Source organism: Bombina bombina, chromosome 5 (assembly GCF_027579735.1).
Source record: "Bombina bombina isolate aBomBom1 chromosome 5, aBomBom1.pri, whole genome shotgun sequence".
Taxonomy (NCBI): domain Eukaryota; kingdom Metazoa; phylum Chordata; class Amphibia; order Anura; family Bombinatoridae; genus Bombina; species Bombina bombina.
In genome coordinates, this window is record NC_069503.1 from 444,428,597 (window position 1) to 444,448,333 (window position 19,737).

The following is a 19,737-nucleotide window of genomic DNA, read 5'->3' on the forward strand; positions in this document are numbered from 1 at the left end:
TAGTTATATATTGAGCAACATACGTATAGTTTCAGTATCTGGCTCTGTATTGAGCTGTACACAACATGTTTTAAGTTGGTATTCAGTCTTTTTATTTAGAACAAATACAGTATGGTTTAAAAACCTTTTTGGAATACAGGAGTCATTGCAGAAATTCATTCTATTGTAATTATTTTACACAAGAAAGATAAATAAAAGCTATTTAAAGTTATATGAAAGGAAATGTATGTTTGTGCAAAACTTATACTACAATATCCATGTCCACTGGCTAATGAGGACAACCCCCACAACTTTATTAAAGGGGCATGAAACCCCAAATATGTCTTTGATGTTTCAGATAGAGCATACAATTTGAAACATCATTTCAATGTATTTATATTATTATTTTTGCTTCATTTTCTTGGTATCCTTTGTTGAAGATGCAGCAATGAACTACTGGGAGCAAGCTGAACACATCTGGTTAGCCAATGCCAAGAGGCATATATGTGCAGTCACCCATTATAAGCTAATTCCCAGTAGTACTTTGCTGCTCCTGGGCCTACCTAGGAATGCTTTTCAACAAAGGATACCAGGAGAATGAAGCAAATTAAATGATAGAAGAAAGTTGGAAACTTGTTTAAATTTACATGCTCTATCTGAATCCCAAAAGTTAAGTTTTAACTTTACTGTCCCTTTAAAAGAAGAACACAAGTCCTATCAAGGATTATTCCAAACACTGATTTACACAGCACAGGAACATCAATTATAAAAGACAACTGTTCTACCCTTTATCAGCTAATTTTCAGACGAAGCATGTCCCTTTAATCACCAGTTATGTGTCAAATATAGAACTTATAATTCTGGTGTGCGAAAAAAAAAAAGATAGTATAGCTTAGATCACTGTGGCCTACATTACAATTATTAGCGCGTTCTTTCCTCTAATGAAAATGTTTCCAATCTTCATACTATTCTCTTTAGCATCTGCAGAAATCTTAAACATTATATTCTGCTATGTTATGTTATATTATATTAGATAGCTAGCTAGACAGACAGACAGATAGACAGATAGGAAGGATTTTTTGTAAAAAAAAAACATGCTATTTTAATAGGAAATGATTTAGTCTTTTCTCCAAAGAATTTATCACTTAGACACTTATGTGTGAAGAGTTACAACAGTTTAACTGAATAACACTTTAATTGAACCACGTGTGAAATATGATTGTTGTTTTGTTTTATACATTTCATGAAGTTTGTACAGCACATTGTGTCTGGAGGAGTCACACTGACAAAGTCAAATCTTCACACATACAATTAAACAAGAGAAATATACATCACAAACACATTTAATATCTACACACTAAAAATACATTTAAAGAGCAGTAAACACAGTATTGTGGTCTCTTACAAATATAATTCTTTTTTTTTTTTTTTTTAATATTTATTTATTTATTTTCTATGAGAATAGAGAACAGAGTCATCCAACAAATATATTTCTTACTGTTGAGCTCAATTAAATGTTATGTTAAATAAATGTTATTTAAAAAAAGAGAGAGAGAATAAAAATAATCTTAATAATATATGCTTGGTTAATTTCCTGAGTTACTGAGAAACACCATGTTTCACTCTCTGTTTCAGTATTACTGGTTAGTCGTGTTTGCCTTTATCAAATGCTTTAGCAGTCGCTTAAAGTGATGGTAAATTCACCAGAGTAATTTGAATAGTTTGAAAGTACTTTTAATTCGGAGCATATCAATGTGATTATTTATGTCAGAAACACTATATATCTTTTGTAAGACCCCCTTTTTGTGAGGCTCTGTTCTGTGCTTGAATACTGCCTCTGTCTCAGAATTTCTTATTCTTCAATTTGACAGGCAGCTGTTGCACCCAATAGGAGCTGCACCATACGCCCTATGTAAGCTACTGCGGCCCGCTCCCGCTCAAAATTAAAAGTACTTTCAAACTATGCAAAATGACTGGTGAATTTACCATCACTTTAAAGTGAATGTCAATTTACAAGCTACTGAAGGCTCCTAATACTTATATTAGACATGTTTATTCAAACCGTGAACTTTAAAAAAAAATAATAATAATAATTTATAATATATTTTAATTACTAACTTCGCTCCGTTTTGAGCCACAACTCCTCCCATAAGGCACTTCCTTGTTTTGCAGAGAGTGACGTATAGAGTGGTCTCACCTACTCTATACGTATCTCTGATGCGCGCACCCGTGATGCCCTTACTTTGCGCATGCGTGAAAAACATTTGTACTTAATCTGCGCATGCGTTTAAAAACTAAATACTTAATGTGCGCAAGCGTGAAAGTAGGATAGACAGGCTGCGCATGCGTTAACATCCGACCTCCTCAAAGCGCTATCTAGTATTCAATGAATGTATCCGTTAATTGAATACTATTGTGATAGCGAATGCAGCCGAAAAATATGTATTCATCTAATCACAGTATCCTTAGCAGCACTGTACAATACTAATCACATAGCCTTCACTGTATACCGCTGATAGAGTCTGAAATTGAAGGTGTTACAGAGCATGCGCGTCTCGTGGACACGCATCACTTCTGAAGCTGGGGATTAGAAGCTAACGCATGCGCAGAATAAGCGCATGACGTTGCCAAAAAGGGGTTGAACGCCACGGGGTAAAAAAACGGATTGGCAATCGCTATTGTCAATCATTTCCAAATATAGGGACCAAATGGCGGGTGGAGGAATCTCGGCTCCAAAAATGAGATACAAAGGTATATATTTGGGATTAGCAAGTAAACAGAAAAAAATGATGAATTAAGGTCCACCTAAATTGTTGAGAGTGATAATATGGCAATAAGCGACACTGTTGAGTTTACATTCACTTTAAAGTAGCTACAAGCAGAATAGGCATCAGAAAGATTATACTTCTACAGATACTTTGTAACAATCCTGATTATTGTAAAATAGATACAAAGCATTTACAAATGATTAGGACCACTTGGTCTGCATTTTTCAGTGAAACCAATGAACTTATTGAGTTGCAAAAAGTATTGTGTAGATCAGAGGGCTAGATTCACTAACTGCCTCACTGCCTCTCTAATCTAACTATTTTTTATGTTTTGCAACCCATTCGCTAAACAATGGATACATTAAATAGTTTTAACCCCTTCACTGCTAGGTATTTCAGAGAAAAACTTGCCCAAATTACCTGAGAATTTTGAGCATTTTTGCTATCACTCAGTTTAAACAGAAATAGAGCCTTTTTTATTTACCTATGAAAACTATATATATATATATATATATATATATATATATATATATATATTTTTTTTTTTTTTTAAAGTAGACAACCCAAGGTATTGATCTAGGCCCATTTTGGTATATTTGATGCAATTATTTGGCTGCCAAATACAATCATATAAAAAGAATTAACTTTTTCACAAACTTTAGGTTTCTCATTGAAATTAATTACACACAACTGCTGCAGTCATAAGACAAATTGTTGTTAAAGCTTCTCTGGGGTCCTCTTTGTTCAGAAACAGCAAACATACATGGGTTTGCCATTGCTTTTTGGCAATTAGAATGGTGCTAATTGCAGTTGTGCACCACACTTTAAATTCCTGGCAGTGAAGTGGTTAATCAGTTAGCTTGTAAACTTAATATCTGCTGTAGTGAAGGGATTACCCTCCCACCTAACACATCCCAACCCCTGATCCCTACCTGAGTGTTGTGCACTACAAGACTTCTACAAAGGACCACCCTAAATTATTCATGTTGGATAAAGCACATATGCAAATATTCAGTTCAGGTAGTGGAGTTTATTAACATTTTTATTTTTGTATGGCACAATGGCATGCAATAAAAGTTAAGACCAGTGTAAATAAAACAGATTGCCCTTGAGCACAAAACTTATCAAACAACTTGTAATATGAGATCATTCAGTGCACTAGTATCAATATGCCCTACCCTTTATATATAAGTATAGGGTATACTATATATATGTATCAGGTGTGTCAAAATGCTTTTGTTAAACATTTTAAGCAATAACTTATAATACTTGATGAAGCATTACTGATTGGTTGAGGCGAAGAGCAAAATAATGTACCGTGCATTAGCAGTTGTGCTCCACTTGTAAACTAGGCCTATGTCTCTGTACTGCAACACAATGTTTGAAAGCAAATATTTTGCATTGCATTTTTTAATTGCTCATATATATATTTTGTTTATTAAATTAATTAATTTGATCTCCTTTTTACATTTGAATCTTGCAATTTAAGGGATAGAAAAGTAAAAATTAAATTTGCATGATTCAGATAGAGCATGTCATTTTAAGACATTAGCTTCTATTTTTAAATGTGCTTTGTTCTCTTGGTATCACTTGTTGAAAACAAATACGCACATATCCTACATTGGTAGGAGCGAGCTTCTGATTGGTGCCTGCACACATTAGTCTCTTATGATTGGCTAACTAGATTTGTTCAGCTTCCTGCCAGTAGTGCAATGCTGTTCCTAAAGCAAAGGAGTAAAAAGAATTAAGCAAATTTGATAATCAAAGTAAAATGAAAAGTTGTCTAAAATTGTATGTTCTATCAAAATCATGAAAGAAAATTTTGGGGTTTCCTGTCTCTTTTAATTTTGGCTCCAACAGACTTCCAGTTAATTCGGTGAGAATCAGCCTTTGAATAAGTTTAAATCCACTATTCAAATATTATATTTGATAAAGGTGAAGTTATTTTCAAATAAAAATGTCAAATATTAATTTCCATACTCAGTAGTATAGGCTTGGATAAATATCATCAGGTGAATGCAAAGAGGAGTGGAATATTGTTCCCTTTATGTTTTACTGTCACTCACATTTTCAATACAAGGCACAAAACCATAATCATAATAGTATTAATTTAATTGAAAGACTTATATTTAAAAAATTTGATTAGATTGTCAATCATGGAATCTTACCAATACATTTTTCATTCTTCTGTTGTGATCCAGCATTAGTGGAGAGGTCTTCTGGCACTGGCATTGGTTCATCAGGATCCTCAAGACCATCACTCATTGCAGGACTCTGATTTCCTGTAAGGTGCAAAGTGATATTATTAAAGGGACAGTCTACTTGAAAATGTTTATTGTTTAAAAATATAGATAATCCCTTTATTACCCATTCCCCAGTTTTGCACAATCAACACCGTTATATTAATATACTTTTTACCTCTGTGATTATCTTGTAGCTAAGCCTCTGCAGACTGCCCCCTGATTTTAGTTATTTTGACAGACTTGTATTTTAGCCAATAAGTGCTGACTCATTACGAACTCCACGGGAGTGAGCACAATGTTATCTATATGGCACACGTGAACTAGCACTGTTTTGCTGTGAAAAACTGTTAAAATGCACAGAGATAAGAAGCAGCTTTCAAGGGCTTAGAAATTATCATATGAGCCTACCTAGGTTTAGCTTTCAACAAAGAATACCAAGAGTACAAAGCAAATTTGATGATTAAAGTAAATTGAAAAATTGTTTAAAATTGCATGTCCTATCTGAATCATGAAAGTTTAATTTAAAAGATAACTCTATTTAAAAAAGTAGATAAAAATTGCAAATTTTCTTTCATGGAGAACAAAATAAAGACTAATTTCATGAATTAAAACAAACACACACACACACACACACATATATATATATATATATATATATATATATATATATATATATATATATATATATATATATATATATATATATATATATATATATATATATATATCTTTATGCCTTCAAGTCCTAAGCCCTAAGTAAATCTTTAATTAATTTTTTTAGATGTTTATTTATTATCATACTTGAATGGGTTTTTTATGTTATCACATGACTGCATATTATTTAACGTTTTTGAAAATTAACAAAAAAACAAACAAAAAAAAAACATTCTTAAACACCTTCATTTATATACAACATGCCAGAATATAAAGATTGTGTGCCTCATAGCAAAAGTTATACTGCAACTACTTAGACATTAAGTTTTCTTAAGCACATATACACACAGTGATATATATATATATATACACATACACACAGACAGACACACATATACACACACAGTCACACACATAAACAAACAGTCACACACGTATATACTGTATATGTACACACACACACAGATATATATGTACACACACATATACACACACAGGCAGACACACAGATATATATGTACACACACAGATATAAGCACACACATACACACAGTCACACACACAGAGATATATATGTACACATACACACAGACACACATATACATAGTCACACACACACACACATATATATATGTACACACACAGATTTAAGCACACACATACATACAAACATACATATACAGGTATATATGTACACACACACATACACACACAGACAGACACACACAGACAGACACACAGATATAAGAACACACATAAACACACACATACACAAATATACACGCTTCACAGGCAAATGACTGCCAGTTAATGCAGATACAATCTCTGCCTTATAGATCCCTGGAGGTGCCGGATACTGTTCCGTTAAATATATCTCACTTTGGTCTCATTTCACAACTGCAACAGTTCCCATGATCAGATATTAGTTTCAGAAAAAAGCAAGCAATGTGTGAACTGAATGAGGTTAATGTGGGCTGTGCTATTATATAGACAGATGTATATGCTAAATATCACTTGTCCTTTGTTGTTGCAGCTACAAGTGAGTAACTGGAGGTCTATACACTCTGGCATTTATAAACCAAATTTCCATGAAACTGAGAAAAGCTGTATAAATGCTTTGAAATCCAGGCCTTGTCTAGAGTATTGTAAGTTAGTAATCATTAAAAATACTGATCCTTATATTTCAAGCAAAAAGAAAAGGAAAGAGGGATGAGATGATCAGTGTTTAAAGGAAATATTGTAAAGCTAAAAAGTTGAGGCATTGTGGAGCTCATTTGCATATCTTTACCCAGAATGCTCTGGTCCAGTGGAAACGGTGTGAGTTAGGATTTCCTGTGGGAGGATGTGCATATGTGATATACAAAAATCCGTGTTTCTCAATGTACTCACAATGGAATTTTTTTTTTACTCAACAAAGCTTGTCAACCATTAAGACAATCAGGAGGAGCCATGCATTGTGGCTTCTGAGAAGGGCTCCAGCTAGAGTTGCAACCTCAGCCATGTTTTCCTGGACACTAATGAGCTACACATGCTGCAGGGAGTGCAGGAAGGAACATGAATAGTGCTGTCCAGGGTCACTATTTTTATGCTATCCAGCAGCAGAATGCATGTTCCCCTCTGCACACCCTGCAGCATGTGTAACTCATAAGTGTCCAGGAAAACATGGCCGAGATGGCAACCCTAGCCCCAGCTGTGTATATAACTTTGCAACGGCCAGTAGCATTCAAACAAAATGCCTTACTTAAGCACATATATTTATAACTTACTATACATTGCTGTAGTACAACCTATTTAAACCCTGATAGTTTAAAATATGTTTAGATTTATAATATGTATCTGTCTATGTGTCTCTTATATTTAGCATTTCTTGAAATTAAGAGGGTAAACACAACATAAAAAATTGGCAACAGCCGTAGATGATTCAGGAAACATCGTCATGTTAAACTTAATGTATTTAAAGGGACAGGCTAATCAAAATTAAACTTTTATGATTCAGATAGGGCATGCAATTTTAAGCAACTTTCCAATTTACTTTTATCATCAAATTTGCTTTGTTCTCTTGGTATTATTTGTTGAAAGCTTAACCTAGGTAGGCTCATATGCTAATTTCTAAACCTTTAAAGGCCGCGTCTTATCTCACAGCATTTTGACAGTTTTTCACAGCTAGACAGCGCTATTTCATGTGTGCCATATAGATAACATTGTGCTCACTCCCGTGGAGTTATGTATGAGTCATTACTGAATGTCTAAAATGCAAGTCTGTCACAAGAACTGAAATAAGTAGGCAGTCTGCAGAGGTTTAGATACAAGGCAATCACAGAGGTAAAAAGTATATTAATATAACTGTGTTGGTTATGCAAAACTGTGGAATTGGTAATAACGGGATTATCTATTCTATTTATCTATTCTATTTAATTCGGGAGTAGACTGTCCCTTTAAAGTTTCTGATCTTTTTAAACGCTTCAATCAGTACAGCCACAAGTCAACTGGTTGAGACAAATAAATAATATTTAAATAAATACTATAGAAAATATACTAGTCATCTAACAAAATTCACCAAAATCTAATAAATCCTAAATCACATAGCTTATACACAAAAAGTTCATAATAGGGTACAGCCCCCCCACCCTTTGACATGTGCAATTTTTGACCAAGTGACTAAAACGTATATGCACTTTATTCTTAAGTGTAGTCAAACTTAGAAACGTTGTAAAGGTAGTAACACACAAACACAGAAACACACAGACACACATACACTGAAACACACACTCACACATAAGGATTCACATATAGACACTCTAGCAGACACCCAAAGAAACACACAAACACACTCAGACACCAAAACATATACTCAGCACTTGTTTACATTGACCTGACAAGTAATGAGGTAGACTACAGTTTTGTCAAAAAAGGAGATTTACAAAACAAAATATGGAGTTCTGATTATCTTTTTGTCAAGGAAGATGCCAACTAAATGATGACAACAGCATGCAGTGGCTGAAAGGAAGGGCCCTGAATTGCCTAAACAATAATTGAAAGGTTAAATGGTGGATTGGTAACTTCCGGAAAAGTCTTATTAGTCTTAAAGTCTGTAGAAAGATGTGAATAATCAGTAGTAAGGTCAAAATGTCCTAAAAAGGAACAGACAATGGACACACACACACAAACTCAAACACAAACTTGCACATACACTTAAGGAAACACAGACAGAGACAGCCTCAGAAAACACACAAAGACATACACACACACACACACAGAGACACCCACAGAAAACACACAAAGACATACATAATCAGAGAGACAATCACATAAAACACACAAAGACATACACACACCCTCACAGAGACACCCACAGAAAACACACAAAGACATACACACCCACCCTCACAGAGGGATCCAGAGAAAATGCACAAAGACATACACACCCACCTTCACAGAGAGATCCACAGAAAAAAAATACATACACACTCATAAAGACACAAACAAAAGCACAAAGACATAAACACAGACACCCACAGAAACACTCACAGGAGGTAAAATTTCTGCACATTGCAGCCCCTAAATAAACAGTGTGTGACATGCATGATACAAAAAATTGCAGAAATTAAGAGATCACTTTTTAAAGAATCATATTTGTAAATGTGCAAACAAAAATAATTCTGTCAATTCAAAATTGTACATTAATGATCTAGGTAGATGGCTAGATGAAAAAAGTACTTTTGAAAGGTTGACATATGTTTCCCCCCCAACCAAGAGCACAACTTCAAATATGGTGTACAAACGTTTACATCTGTCAGCTGTACTTATGGATTTTGAAAATGCTGTACTCTATATGTCTTGGTGGAACCATAAGCTGTGGTACTAAGTCTCATACCATCAGATCTGGTTAAATGCAGAATTTACGCTTGTTTTGTATGTATTTCAAAATTAAGTCAGCTGTAGTGTAAACTGAACAGTATTAAGTTAACCTGTCTAATTTCAAACACTGAGCAATCTTAGTCTGAGAGTATAACATTTTATGCAGACGTAAAAATCTTATATAAAATGCCTCCTTGCATCTGGAAAGTCCTTGCATAAAGGGGCAGTAAACTGGAATGTAATTAAAGTATATATATTAATAAAAAAAAGCTTATATCTGCCAAAAGGGCACCTACCATTTGTGTACTGAGGAGGAAACATTTCTGCATGGCTTTAAATATAGAATTTCTACAGCCTTGTCAAATAATCATAAATACACTGCTGCATATTTCTAAAAAAAATGTGTTTTTATGGACCCCTAATCTAATCCCCCTATACCGCCGCCAGCTATATTAATATTATTAACCCCTAATGTAAGCCCCTTACACCGCCGCCATCTCTATTAAAATGATTAACCCCTAATTTAATCTACCTACCCCACCGCCAGCTATGTTATCTATATTAACCCTAAGTATATTATAGTTAATATAGTTATTACATTATATATATTAACTATATTAACCCTAATTATATTAGGGTTAATATAGTTAATATAGTTACTATAGTATTTATATTAACTATATTAACTCTATCTAACCCTAACACCCCTAACTAAATTTTTATTAAATTAATCTAATTCATTTTATAAACTAACATATTCCTATTTAAATCTAAATACTTACCTATAAAATAAACCCTAAGATAGCTACAATATAATTAATAATTACATTGTAGCTATGTTAGGGTTTATATTTATTTTACAGGTAAATTGTTAATTATTTTAACTAGGTATAATAGCTATTAAATAGTTATTAACTATTTAATATCTACCTAGTTAAAATAATTACCCAATTACCTGTAAAATAAATCCTAACCTAAGTTACAAATACACCTACACTATCAATAAATTAAATAAACTACAAATATCTATCTAAAAATACAATTAAATAAACTAAACTAAATTACAAAAAACAAACAAACACTAAATTACAAAAAATAAAAAAAAATACAAGATTTTTAAGCTAATTACACCTATTTTAAGCCCCCTAATAAAATAATAACGTCCCCCAAAATAAAAAATATTCCCTGCCCTATTCTAAATTAAAAAAAGTTCAAAGCTCTTTACCTTACCAGCCCTTAAAAGGGCCTTTTGTGGGGCATGCCCCAAAGAATTCAGCTCTTTTGCATTTAAAAACATATACAATACCCCCCCCATTACAACCCACCACCCACATACCCCTATTCTAAACCCACCCAAACCCCCCTTAAAAAAGCCTAACACTACCCCCCTGAAGATCTCCCTACCTTGTCTTCACCACACCGGGCCGAACTCCTCATTCGATCCGGGCGATGTCTTGCTCCAAGCGGCAAAGAAGAATTCTTCCTCCGGCGATGTCTTCCTCCAAGCGGCAAAGAAGAATTCTTCCTCCCGGCGACGTCTTCCTCCAAGTGGCAGCAAAGTCTTCTTCCTTCCGGCAGCATCTTCCATGAAGCGGCATCTTCAATGTTCTTTCTTCGCTCCGCCGCCGCGGAGCATCCATCCCGGCCGACGACTGAACGACGAATGAGGTACCTTTAAATGACGTCATCCAAGATGGGTTAATCATTTTAATAGAGATGGCGGCGGTGTAAGGGGCTTACATTAGGGGTTAATAATTTTAATAGAGATGGCGGCGGTGTAAGGGGCTTACATTAGGGGTTAATAATTTTAATATAGATGGCGGCGGTGTTAGGGGCTCACTTTAGGGGGTTATAGATTTAATATAGCTGGCGGCGGGGTACGGGAGCGGCGGTTTAGGGGTTAATAACTTTATTAGGTTGTGGCGGGGTACGGGAGCGGCGGTTTAGGGGTTAATAACTTTTTTTTATTGTTAGGTGAGGGGGGATAGCGGATAGAGGGTTAGACGTGTCGGGCTATGTTTAGGAGGCGTGTTAGACAGTGCGGGTGATTTAGACTTTAGTCAGGTTTTGTAGGCGCCGGCAGTTTCTAACGTGGCGCAAGTCACTGGCGACTCAAAAAATCTGTACTTACGCAGATTTCTGGACATCGCTACTTTGTGAGACTTGCGCCACTTTAGCAAGTGACGGCGCCGCATATTGGATGGCTCGAGTTGCGAGCTGAAACTGCGGGCGACGCGGGTTCCCTCGCTTGCGCCGCAAACTGCGATCTATATCGGATCGCGCCCCTAGTTGTGTATTGCTGCTCTAGAGCTGACTTGAAATATGTTTTAATGCCATTACAGGGGTTTAACACACACTTATATGTAAACAATTGCGCAATAAGAAAATTATTTTCTTATAGTACTTTTATGTCCCTTTAATATAGCAGTTTCACCCTATCTATATATTTAAACACATATTCACATATTCAACCGATACCTTAATACTGGTTCATTTCCATCTTCCTTCAAACATGCAAAGGTCACTCCAATCCTCAAAAAACCCTCCCTCAACCCCAATTCTCCTACAAACTACCACCCCATATCACTGCTTCCGTTAGCTTCAAAAGTCCTTGAAAAACTAGTTTTCGATTGCCTAACCCACTTCCTGTCCTCCAACTCATTGCTTGACCCCCTGCAATCTGGTTTCTGTCCCCAACACTCAACTGAGATTGCCCTAACCAAGGTTACTAACGATCTTCTTTCTGCTAAAATCAATGGCCACTACTCTATACTTATCTCACTTGACCTGTCTGCTGCCTTTGACACTGTTGACCATCCCCTCCTCCTACGGACTCTCAGCTCTCTTGGGCTCTGTGACATTGCCCTCTCCTGGATCCACTCTTATCTTTCTAATAGGTCCTTTTCTGTCTCATTTGCTGGTGACTCCTCCTCTTCATTGCCTCTGTCTGTTGGAGTACCTCAAGGCTCTGTTCTAGGCCCTCTACTCTTCTCTATCTATACTTCCTCACTGGGTAAATTTATCAGTAGTTATGGCTTCAACTATCACCTCTATGCTGATGATACTCAGATCTACCTATCCACCCCGGCACTCCCCCCTTCTGTCCTTTCCCACATCAGCAACTGCATATCTGGGATTTCTTCCTGGATGGCCTCTCACCACCTAAAAATCAACATGTCTAAGACCAAGCTTCTTCTAATCTGCCCATCTAATTCTACTCCAGTTTCTAACTTTACTATCACTGTTGGCGACACCACTATCTCCCCATCACCCCAAGTCCGCTGCCTAGGAGTTACACTTGACTCCAATCTGTCCTTCATTATTATTATCAGGTATTCATACCCAACATCCAATTGCTCTCTTCATCCTGTCGCAACCACCTACGAAATATCTCCAAAATTCATCCTTTTCTGAGTGCTGAAACTACTAAACAGCTAATCCATTCTCTAGTAATTTCCCAGTTTGACTACTGTAATAACCTACTAACTGGCCTTCTTCTCTCCCGCCTCTCCCCCCTTCAGTTCATCCTAAATGCCTCTGCTAGGCTAATCTACCTCTCCCGACCCTCTGTATCTGCTGCACCCCTCTGTGAGTCCCTTAACTGGCTCCCCATTCACAGCAGAATTAAATTACCAATGCAGCCCCCCCCACCTGTCCTCACTCATCAACAAATATACTCCAGCCCGTCCCCTAAGATCCAACAATGATCTACTCCTTGCATCTTCTACCATAACCTTCTCCCATGCTAGACTACAGGACTTCTCTCGTGCAGCACCAACCCTCTGGAACGCACTTCCACGAGGTGTCAGACTTTCCCTTAAACTCTCCTCCTTTAAACGCTCCCTAAAGACATTCTTGTTCAGGGAAGCCTATCACCAAATCAGTAACTAATGAATTCCACTTGCCTAATAGTTGCCCTCATCTAACTCCACACTAACATCACTCCCACCTTTGCAGTCCCCACCACCTGTTTCTCGCCCTCCTACCCATCTAGATTGTAAGTTCCCACGGGAACAGGGCCCCCAATTCCCCCTGTATTTGTTTGTTAAATTTTGTCTGGTGTCTCATATTTTACTGTTCTTTTATCTTTGATACCCATAGACAGTGCTGCGAAATCTGTTGGCACTTTATAAATGAATAATAATAATAAAATAATAAAAACAAAGTTAATTACAGAATACTATTTAGGGTCTACCTTATTCTGCTCCTGTACATGAAAAAGTGTTAAATCTGTATCTATATATACACTTGTCCCAAAAACAAATGGAGCAAAGGGAAGATATCAATGGGGTACATAAAACCCCCTGACATCTAGTGCTACCGATGAACACCATTACTGTAGTGATCACTTGCACTTTAGAGGGACAGGAGATCCCAAATTCATAAAAGGATTTTCCACAGTTTTAAACTAGGGGTCTCATGCCCTGCAAAGTAAATAATGGGGGTAAGCAGTCCCCTACCCCTCTGTAAAAGGGGGCTATCAGTGCAGGTTATCATCACTCTTCTAAGGACATGTGATCCTTAATTTGAAAGACCATATTACTAGCTGTTAAGCATGAGGTTGTATGCCACACCAATTAGTGTGGTGGCCAAGATGGGGCTTTATAAGAACCCCTGTATCCACACGTAAAGATATGAGAAAGTATCTCTGGGCCCCTCTTTAGATATGTGATGACCTCATCATGAAGTGCTGGAATCACATGAATAGCAAGCAAAAAAAAAAAAAAAAAGAACACTCTGTCCCTTGTCATTAAACCACTATAGTATAAAGAAGCAAATTCATATGGAGGACCTGTGGTAGATGTCCTTTGCATGCAAGATGAAAAGTGGATACTTTTTCCAAGTCATCACCTACTGCGAAAGGGCAAAGCAAAGCATTAAAATGAACAATGGAAAAAATATTATTATTTTGCTGAGCCTTTTCCATTCTCCAAACAGAATATTTATGGATATTATACTCAAACATGTTGTATCATGCTTTTGTTCTTTAAATGGAAACTAAAACAACAGGATTACTTGTGAAATGTCTGCAAATGCTCACTGAATACATATGTGTTCTTTAATTGTGCTTTTTCCACATAAACCCCCCCCCCCCCAAAAAAAAAAAAACAACTTGGAGTGCTGGGTGTGAGCCTCAGGCTGTAGTTTAGGTGACCTTAGTTTAAAACACTTAGGGCTAGATTACAAGTGAGGCGCAAACGGTTTTGCGCAAGCGATATCGTCTTTTCGCAAGCATTTTTTATTGCGCTAATATTACAAGTTGAGCAATCTCTGAGCTGTGTTTAAAGGGATACTAAACCCAAATTTTTTTCTTTCATGATTCGGATACAGCATGCAATTTTAACCCCATAGTGACCACAGCACTTTTCCATTTTCTAACCGTTTGGGACCAAGGCTATTTTTACATTTCTGCAGTGTTTGTGTTTAGCTGTAATTTTCCTCTTACTCATTTACTGTACCAACAGATATTATATACCAATTTTCTCGCCATTAAATGTACTTTCTAAAGATACCATTATTTTCATCATATCTTATAATTTACTATAAAAAAATTATAAAATATGATGAAAAAACGAAATAAAAACACTTTTTCTAACTTTGGCCCCCAAAATCTGTTACACATCTACAACCACAAAAAAACAACCAGGCTAAATAGTTTCTAAATTTTGTCCTGAGTTAAGAAATACCCAATGTTTACATGTTCTTTGCTTTTTTTGCAAGTTATAGGGCAATAAATACAAGTAGCACTTTGCTATTTCCAAACCATTTCAAAATTAGCGATAGTTACATTGGAATTCTGATATCTGTCAGGAATCCTGAATATCTCTTGACATGTATCGATGGAGGGACTCCCTGACCCCCCTCAAACAGCTCTGTTCCCTCCCCCACCTCACAATTGTCACTGCCATCGCAATCGCTTCCAGCACTCAATTAGACCGAGGACGTACCAGGTACGTCCATTGTCACTAGCTGACAATTTTTACAGGACGTACCTGGTACGTCCTCGGTCATTAAGGGGTTAAGCACCTTTCTTCCTTTTCTTGCTATCTTTATTTGAAAAAGCAGGAATAAAAGCTTTGGAGACGTCCCATTTTAGGTTGAGAACCTGGGTTGCGCTTGCTGATTGGATGGCTAAATGCAGGCACCAATCAGCAAGCCCTATCCAGGGTACTGATCAGAAAATAGGCCGGCTCCAAAGCTTTCATTCCTGTCTTTTCAAATAAAGATAGCAAGAGAACGAAGAAAAATTGATAATAGGAGTAAATTAGAAAGTTGCTTAAAATTGCATGCTCTATCCGAATCATGAAAGAAAAAAACTTGGGTTTACTATCCCTTTAACTGTTTTCTGAAACTAAAAAGTTGCCCAACACATCAAAAATACATTACAAAGTACAGTTACACTCATAATAACACCGTCTAATAAAAATAATTTAAGAAAAATATTGCACAAAAAGTTATACGGGCTCAAAGATATAAGAGCTTGGGTGTTAAAAATAAAAAGCTGCCAAAGTACATTAACCCCTTAATGTCCACAGCACTTTTCCATTTTCTGTCCGTTTGGGACCAAGGCTATTTTTACATTTTTGCAGTGTTTGTGTTTAGCTGTAATTTTCCTCTTACTTATTTACTGTACCCACACATATTATATATCGTTTTTCTCGCCATTAAATGGACTTTCTAAAGATACAATTATTTTCATCATATCTTATAATTTACTATAAAAAAAATAATAAAATATGAGGAAAAAATGGAAAAAAACACACTTTTTCTAACTTTGACCCCCAAAACTGTTACACATCTACAACCACCAAAAAACACCCATGCTAAATAGTTTCTAAATTTTGTCCCGAGTTTAGAAATACCCAATGTTTACATGTTCTTTGCTTTTTTTGTAAGTTATAGGGCAATAAATACAAGTAGCACTTTGCTATTTCCAAACCACTTTTTTCAAAATTAGCGCTAGTTACAATGGAACACTGATATCTCTCAGGAATCCCTGAATATCCCTTGACATGAATATATATTTATTTTAGAAGACATCTCAAAGTATTGATCTAGGCCCATTTTGGTATATTTCATGCCACCATTTCACCACCAAATGCGATCAAATACAAAAAATCGTTCACTTTTTTACAAATTTTTTCACAAACTTTCGGTTTCTCACTGAAATTATTTACAAACAGCTTGTGCAATTATGGCATAAATGGTTGTAAATTCTTCTCTGGGATCCCCTTTGTTCAGAAATAGCAGACATATATGGCTTTGGCCTTGCTTTTTGGTAATTAGAAGACCGCTAAATGCCACTGCGCACCACACGTGTATTATGCCCAGGAGTGAAGGGGTTAATTAGGGAGCATGTAGGGAGCTTTTTGGGGTAATTTTAGCTTTAGTGCAGTGTAGTAGACAACCCAAAGTATTAATCTAGGCCCATTTTAGTATATTTCATGCCACTATTTCACCGCCAAATGCGATCAAATAAAAAAAAAACGTTACATTTTTCACAATTTTAGGTTTCTCACTGAAATCATTTACAAACAGCTTGTGCAATTATGGCACAAATGGTTGTAAATGTTTCTCTGGGAACCCCTTTGTTCAGAAATAGCAGACATATATGGCTTTGGCGTTGCTTTTTGGTAATTAGAAGGCCGCTAAATGCCACTGTGCACCACACGTGTTCTATGCCCAGGAGTGAAGGGGTTAATTAGGGAGCATGTAGGGAGCTTTTTGGGGTAATTTTAGCTTTAGTGTAGTGTAGTAAACAACCCAAAGTATTGATCTAGGCCCATTTTAGTATATTTCATGCCACTATTTCACCGCCAAATGCGATGAAATAAAAAAAAAAACGTTACATTTTTCACAATTTTAGGTTTCTCACTGAAATAATTTACAAACAGCTTGTGCAATTATGGCACAAATGGTTGTAAATGCTTCTCTGGGACCCCCTTTGTTCAGAAATAGCAGAAATAAATGGCTTTGGCGTTGCTTTTTGGTAATTAGAAGGCCGCTAAATGCAGTTGCGCATCACACGTGTATTATGGCTAGCAGTGAAGGGGTTAATTAGGTAGCTTGTAGGTAGCTTGCAGGGTTAATTTTAGCTTTAGTGTAGAGATCAGCCTCCCACCTGAAACATCAGACCCCCTGATCCCTCCCAAACAGCTCTCTTCCCTCTCCCACCCCACAATTGTCCCCGCTATCTTAAGTACTGGCAGAAAGCGTGTCAGTACTAAAATAAAAGGTATATTTGGTTTTTTTGTGTTGTTTTTTTTAAGCATATTTACATATGCTGCTGTGTAGGAACCCCCACTTAGCCCCAACCTCACTGATCCCCTACCAAACAGCTCTCTAACCCTCCCTCTCTACCTTAATGGGCGCCATCTTGGGTACTGGCAGCTGTCTGCCAGTACCCAGTTTAGACAAAAATTATGCTTTTTGTTTAAAATAGTTTGCCCTTTTCTGTAGTGTAGCTTCCCCCCCCCCAAAGACCAACCCCCACCCCTGCCAGATCCCTTAGATTGTTTATATAATAATATTGAATCCCCCCTTTTCTCCCACTTATTAACGTTAACCTTTTCTGTAGTGTAGCGGTTCCCACCCGCTCCGTGCAAGTGCCAGCCTGCCGCCCCATGTGCACGCGCGCGCGTCCATGTGCGCCCCCGTCGGTCCCGCCCCCCTCCACATCACACGGCCCATCGATGGCCGCCCAAACCAACGATCCTGGCCATCGATGTCCGGTGCAGAGAGTGGTTCTCTCTGCATAGGATGGCCATGCAGGATTATTGCAGGATGCCTCGATATCGAGGCATCACTGCAATAACCTGAAAGCGGCTGGAAGCGAGCAGGATCGCTTCCAGCTGCTTTCCAGACCGAGGACGTGCAGGGTACGTCCTCAGGCATTAACAGTCATTAAGGGGTTAACATAGCGATACATACAGATACATTGCTAAAGATGTATTTGTATGTTTTTAGATATGTCTATATATGTGTACATATAGATTAATGTATTTATGTGTGTATATACAGTATCTATTTACAGACATATATACACATATAAACACAAAAATATATATGTACACACATATAGACAATCATATATATAAAGTGCATTAGAGCCCTTTGCCATCAAGTAGATGAAAACATGATAAAACATATCTATGCGATATTCATATTTAATAAAGATTTTTAACTATGTATTTACTGTGAATATTTTACATTTGCTAATGTGAATATGCTATGTTGTTTGCACGATGGGTGTTAGTTTTTTTTTCTCCATTGACTTCTATGGGGAGTGCGAAAATGCGAGTGTTTGTGCGATAGTCGGATGTTATGCTTTTTTCTACTTTTTCACCATTGATTTCTATGGGGGAATACGTGTATGTGAAAATTTAAGTTAGGATTTTTGCGCTAAGCTTAATTCTAGCAGAGTTTTCACGATGGCAAAAAAAATAATACCTGCGCCACTTGTAATATAGCCCTTACTTTTTAAGGAGACTTCCATTGCAGTGCTTAAAGGGACATAACCCCCAAAAATATTTCATAATTCAGACAGAGCATACAACTTGGTATCCTTTGAAGATGCAGCAATGCACTACTTTGAGATAGCTTAACACATATGGTGAACCATTCACAAGAGGCATATATATGCAGCTACCAATCAGCAACAAGCTCTGAGTATTGTATTGTTGCTCCTAAGCCTTTCTAGGCATACTTTTCAATAAAAGATACCAAAAGAACAAAACAAATTAGATAAAAGCAGTAAATTGAAAAGTTGTTTAAAATTGCATGGTCTGTGTAAAACAAGAAAGAAAAAAAATGAGTTTAACATTTAACACTTTAACATTTGACATAATGGGGCCAATTTATCAAGTGACGGGCAGACATGATTCGCTGTAACAGATCATACGCTGTCTGCACTTAACATTGCACAATCGGCCACTAGTACCGGGTGTCAATCATCCCAATCAGATCGGGATGATTGCAGTCCGCCACCTCTTACGACCGCTGCTTCTTAACTTTAGTTTCAGTCAGACCTGAAACTTCGGGGGTAGAAAGCAGTATCCGCTGCTTGTTAAATCTACCCAATATATATATATATATATATATAGTGGCCGAATTATCAAGCTCAGAATGGAGCTTGATGCTCCTGTTTCTGTGCAAGGCTGATTAACACCCCCTGCTAGCAGCGGATTGGAAGCGAATCTGCAGGGGGCGGCATTGCACAAGCAGTTCTGCTGAAC

The 19,737-nt window shown here is 36.8% G+C and overlaps 1 protein-coding gene across 10 annotated transcripts in view; it reads right to left on the reverse strand.

Annotated features, from left to right (window-relative positions):
- Positions 1 to 19,737, reverse strand: part of IKZF1 (IKAROS family zinc finger 1) — a 193,864-nt gene that overhangs the window by 122,499 nt on the left and 51,628 nt on the right. For all 10 annotated transcript variants that reach the window (XM_053714312.1, XM_053714316.1, XM_053714315.1 and 7 more), the window contains one exon: positions 4,916 to 5,029. In XM_053714312.1, coding sequence (XP_053570287.1) covers positions 4,916 to 5,029 — 114 coding nt within the window. The remainder of the gene's footprint in view (positions 1 to 4,915; positions 5,030 to 19,737) is intronic.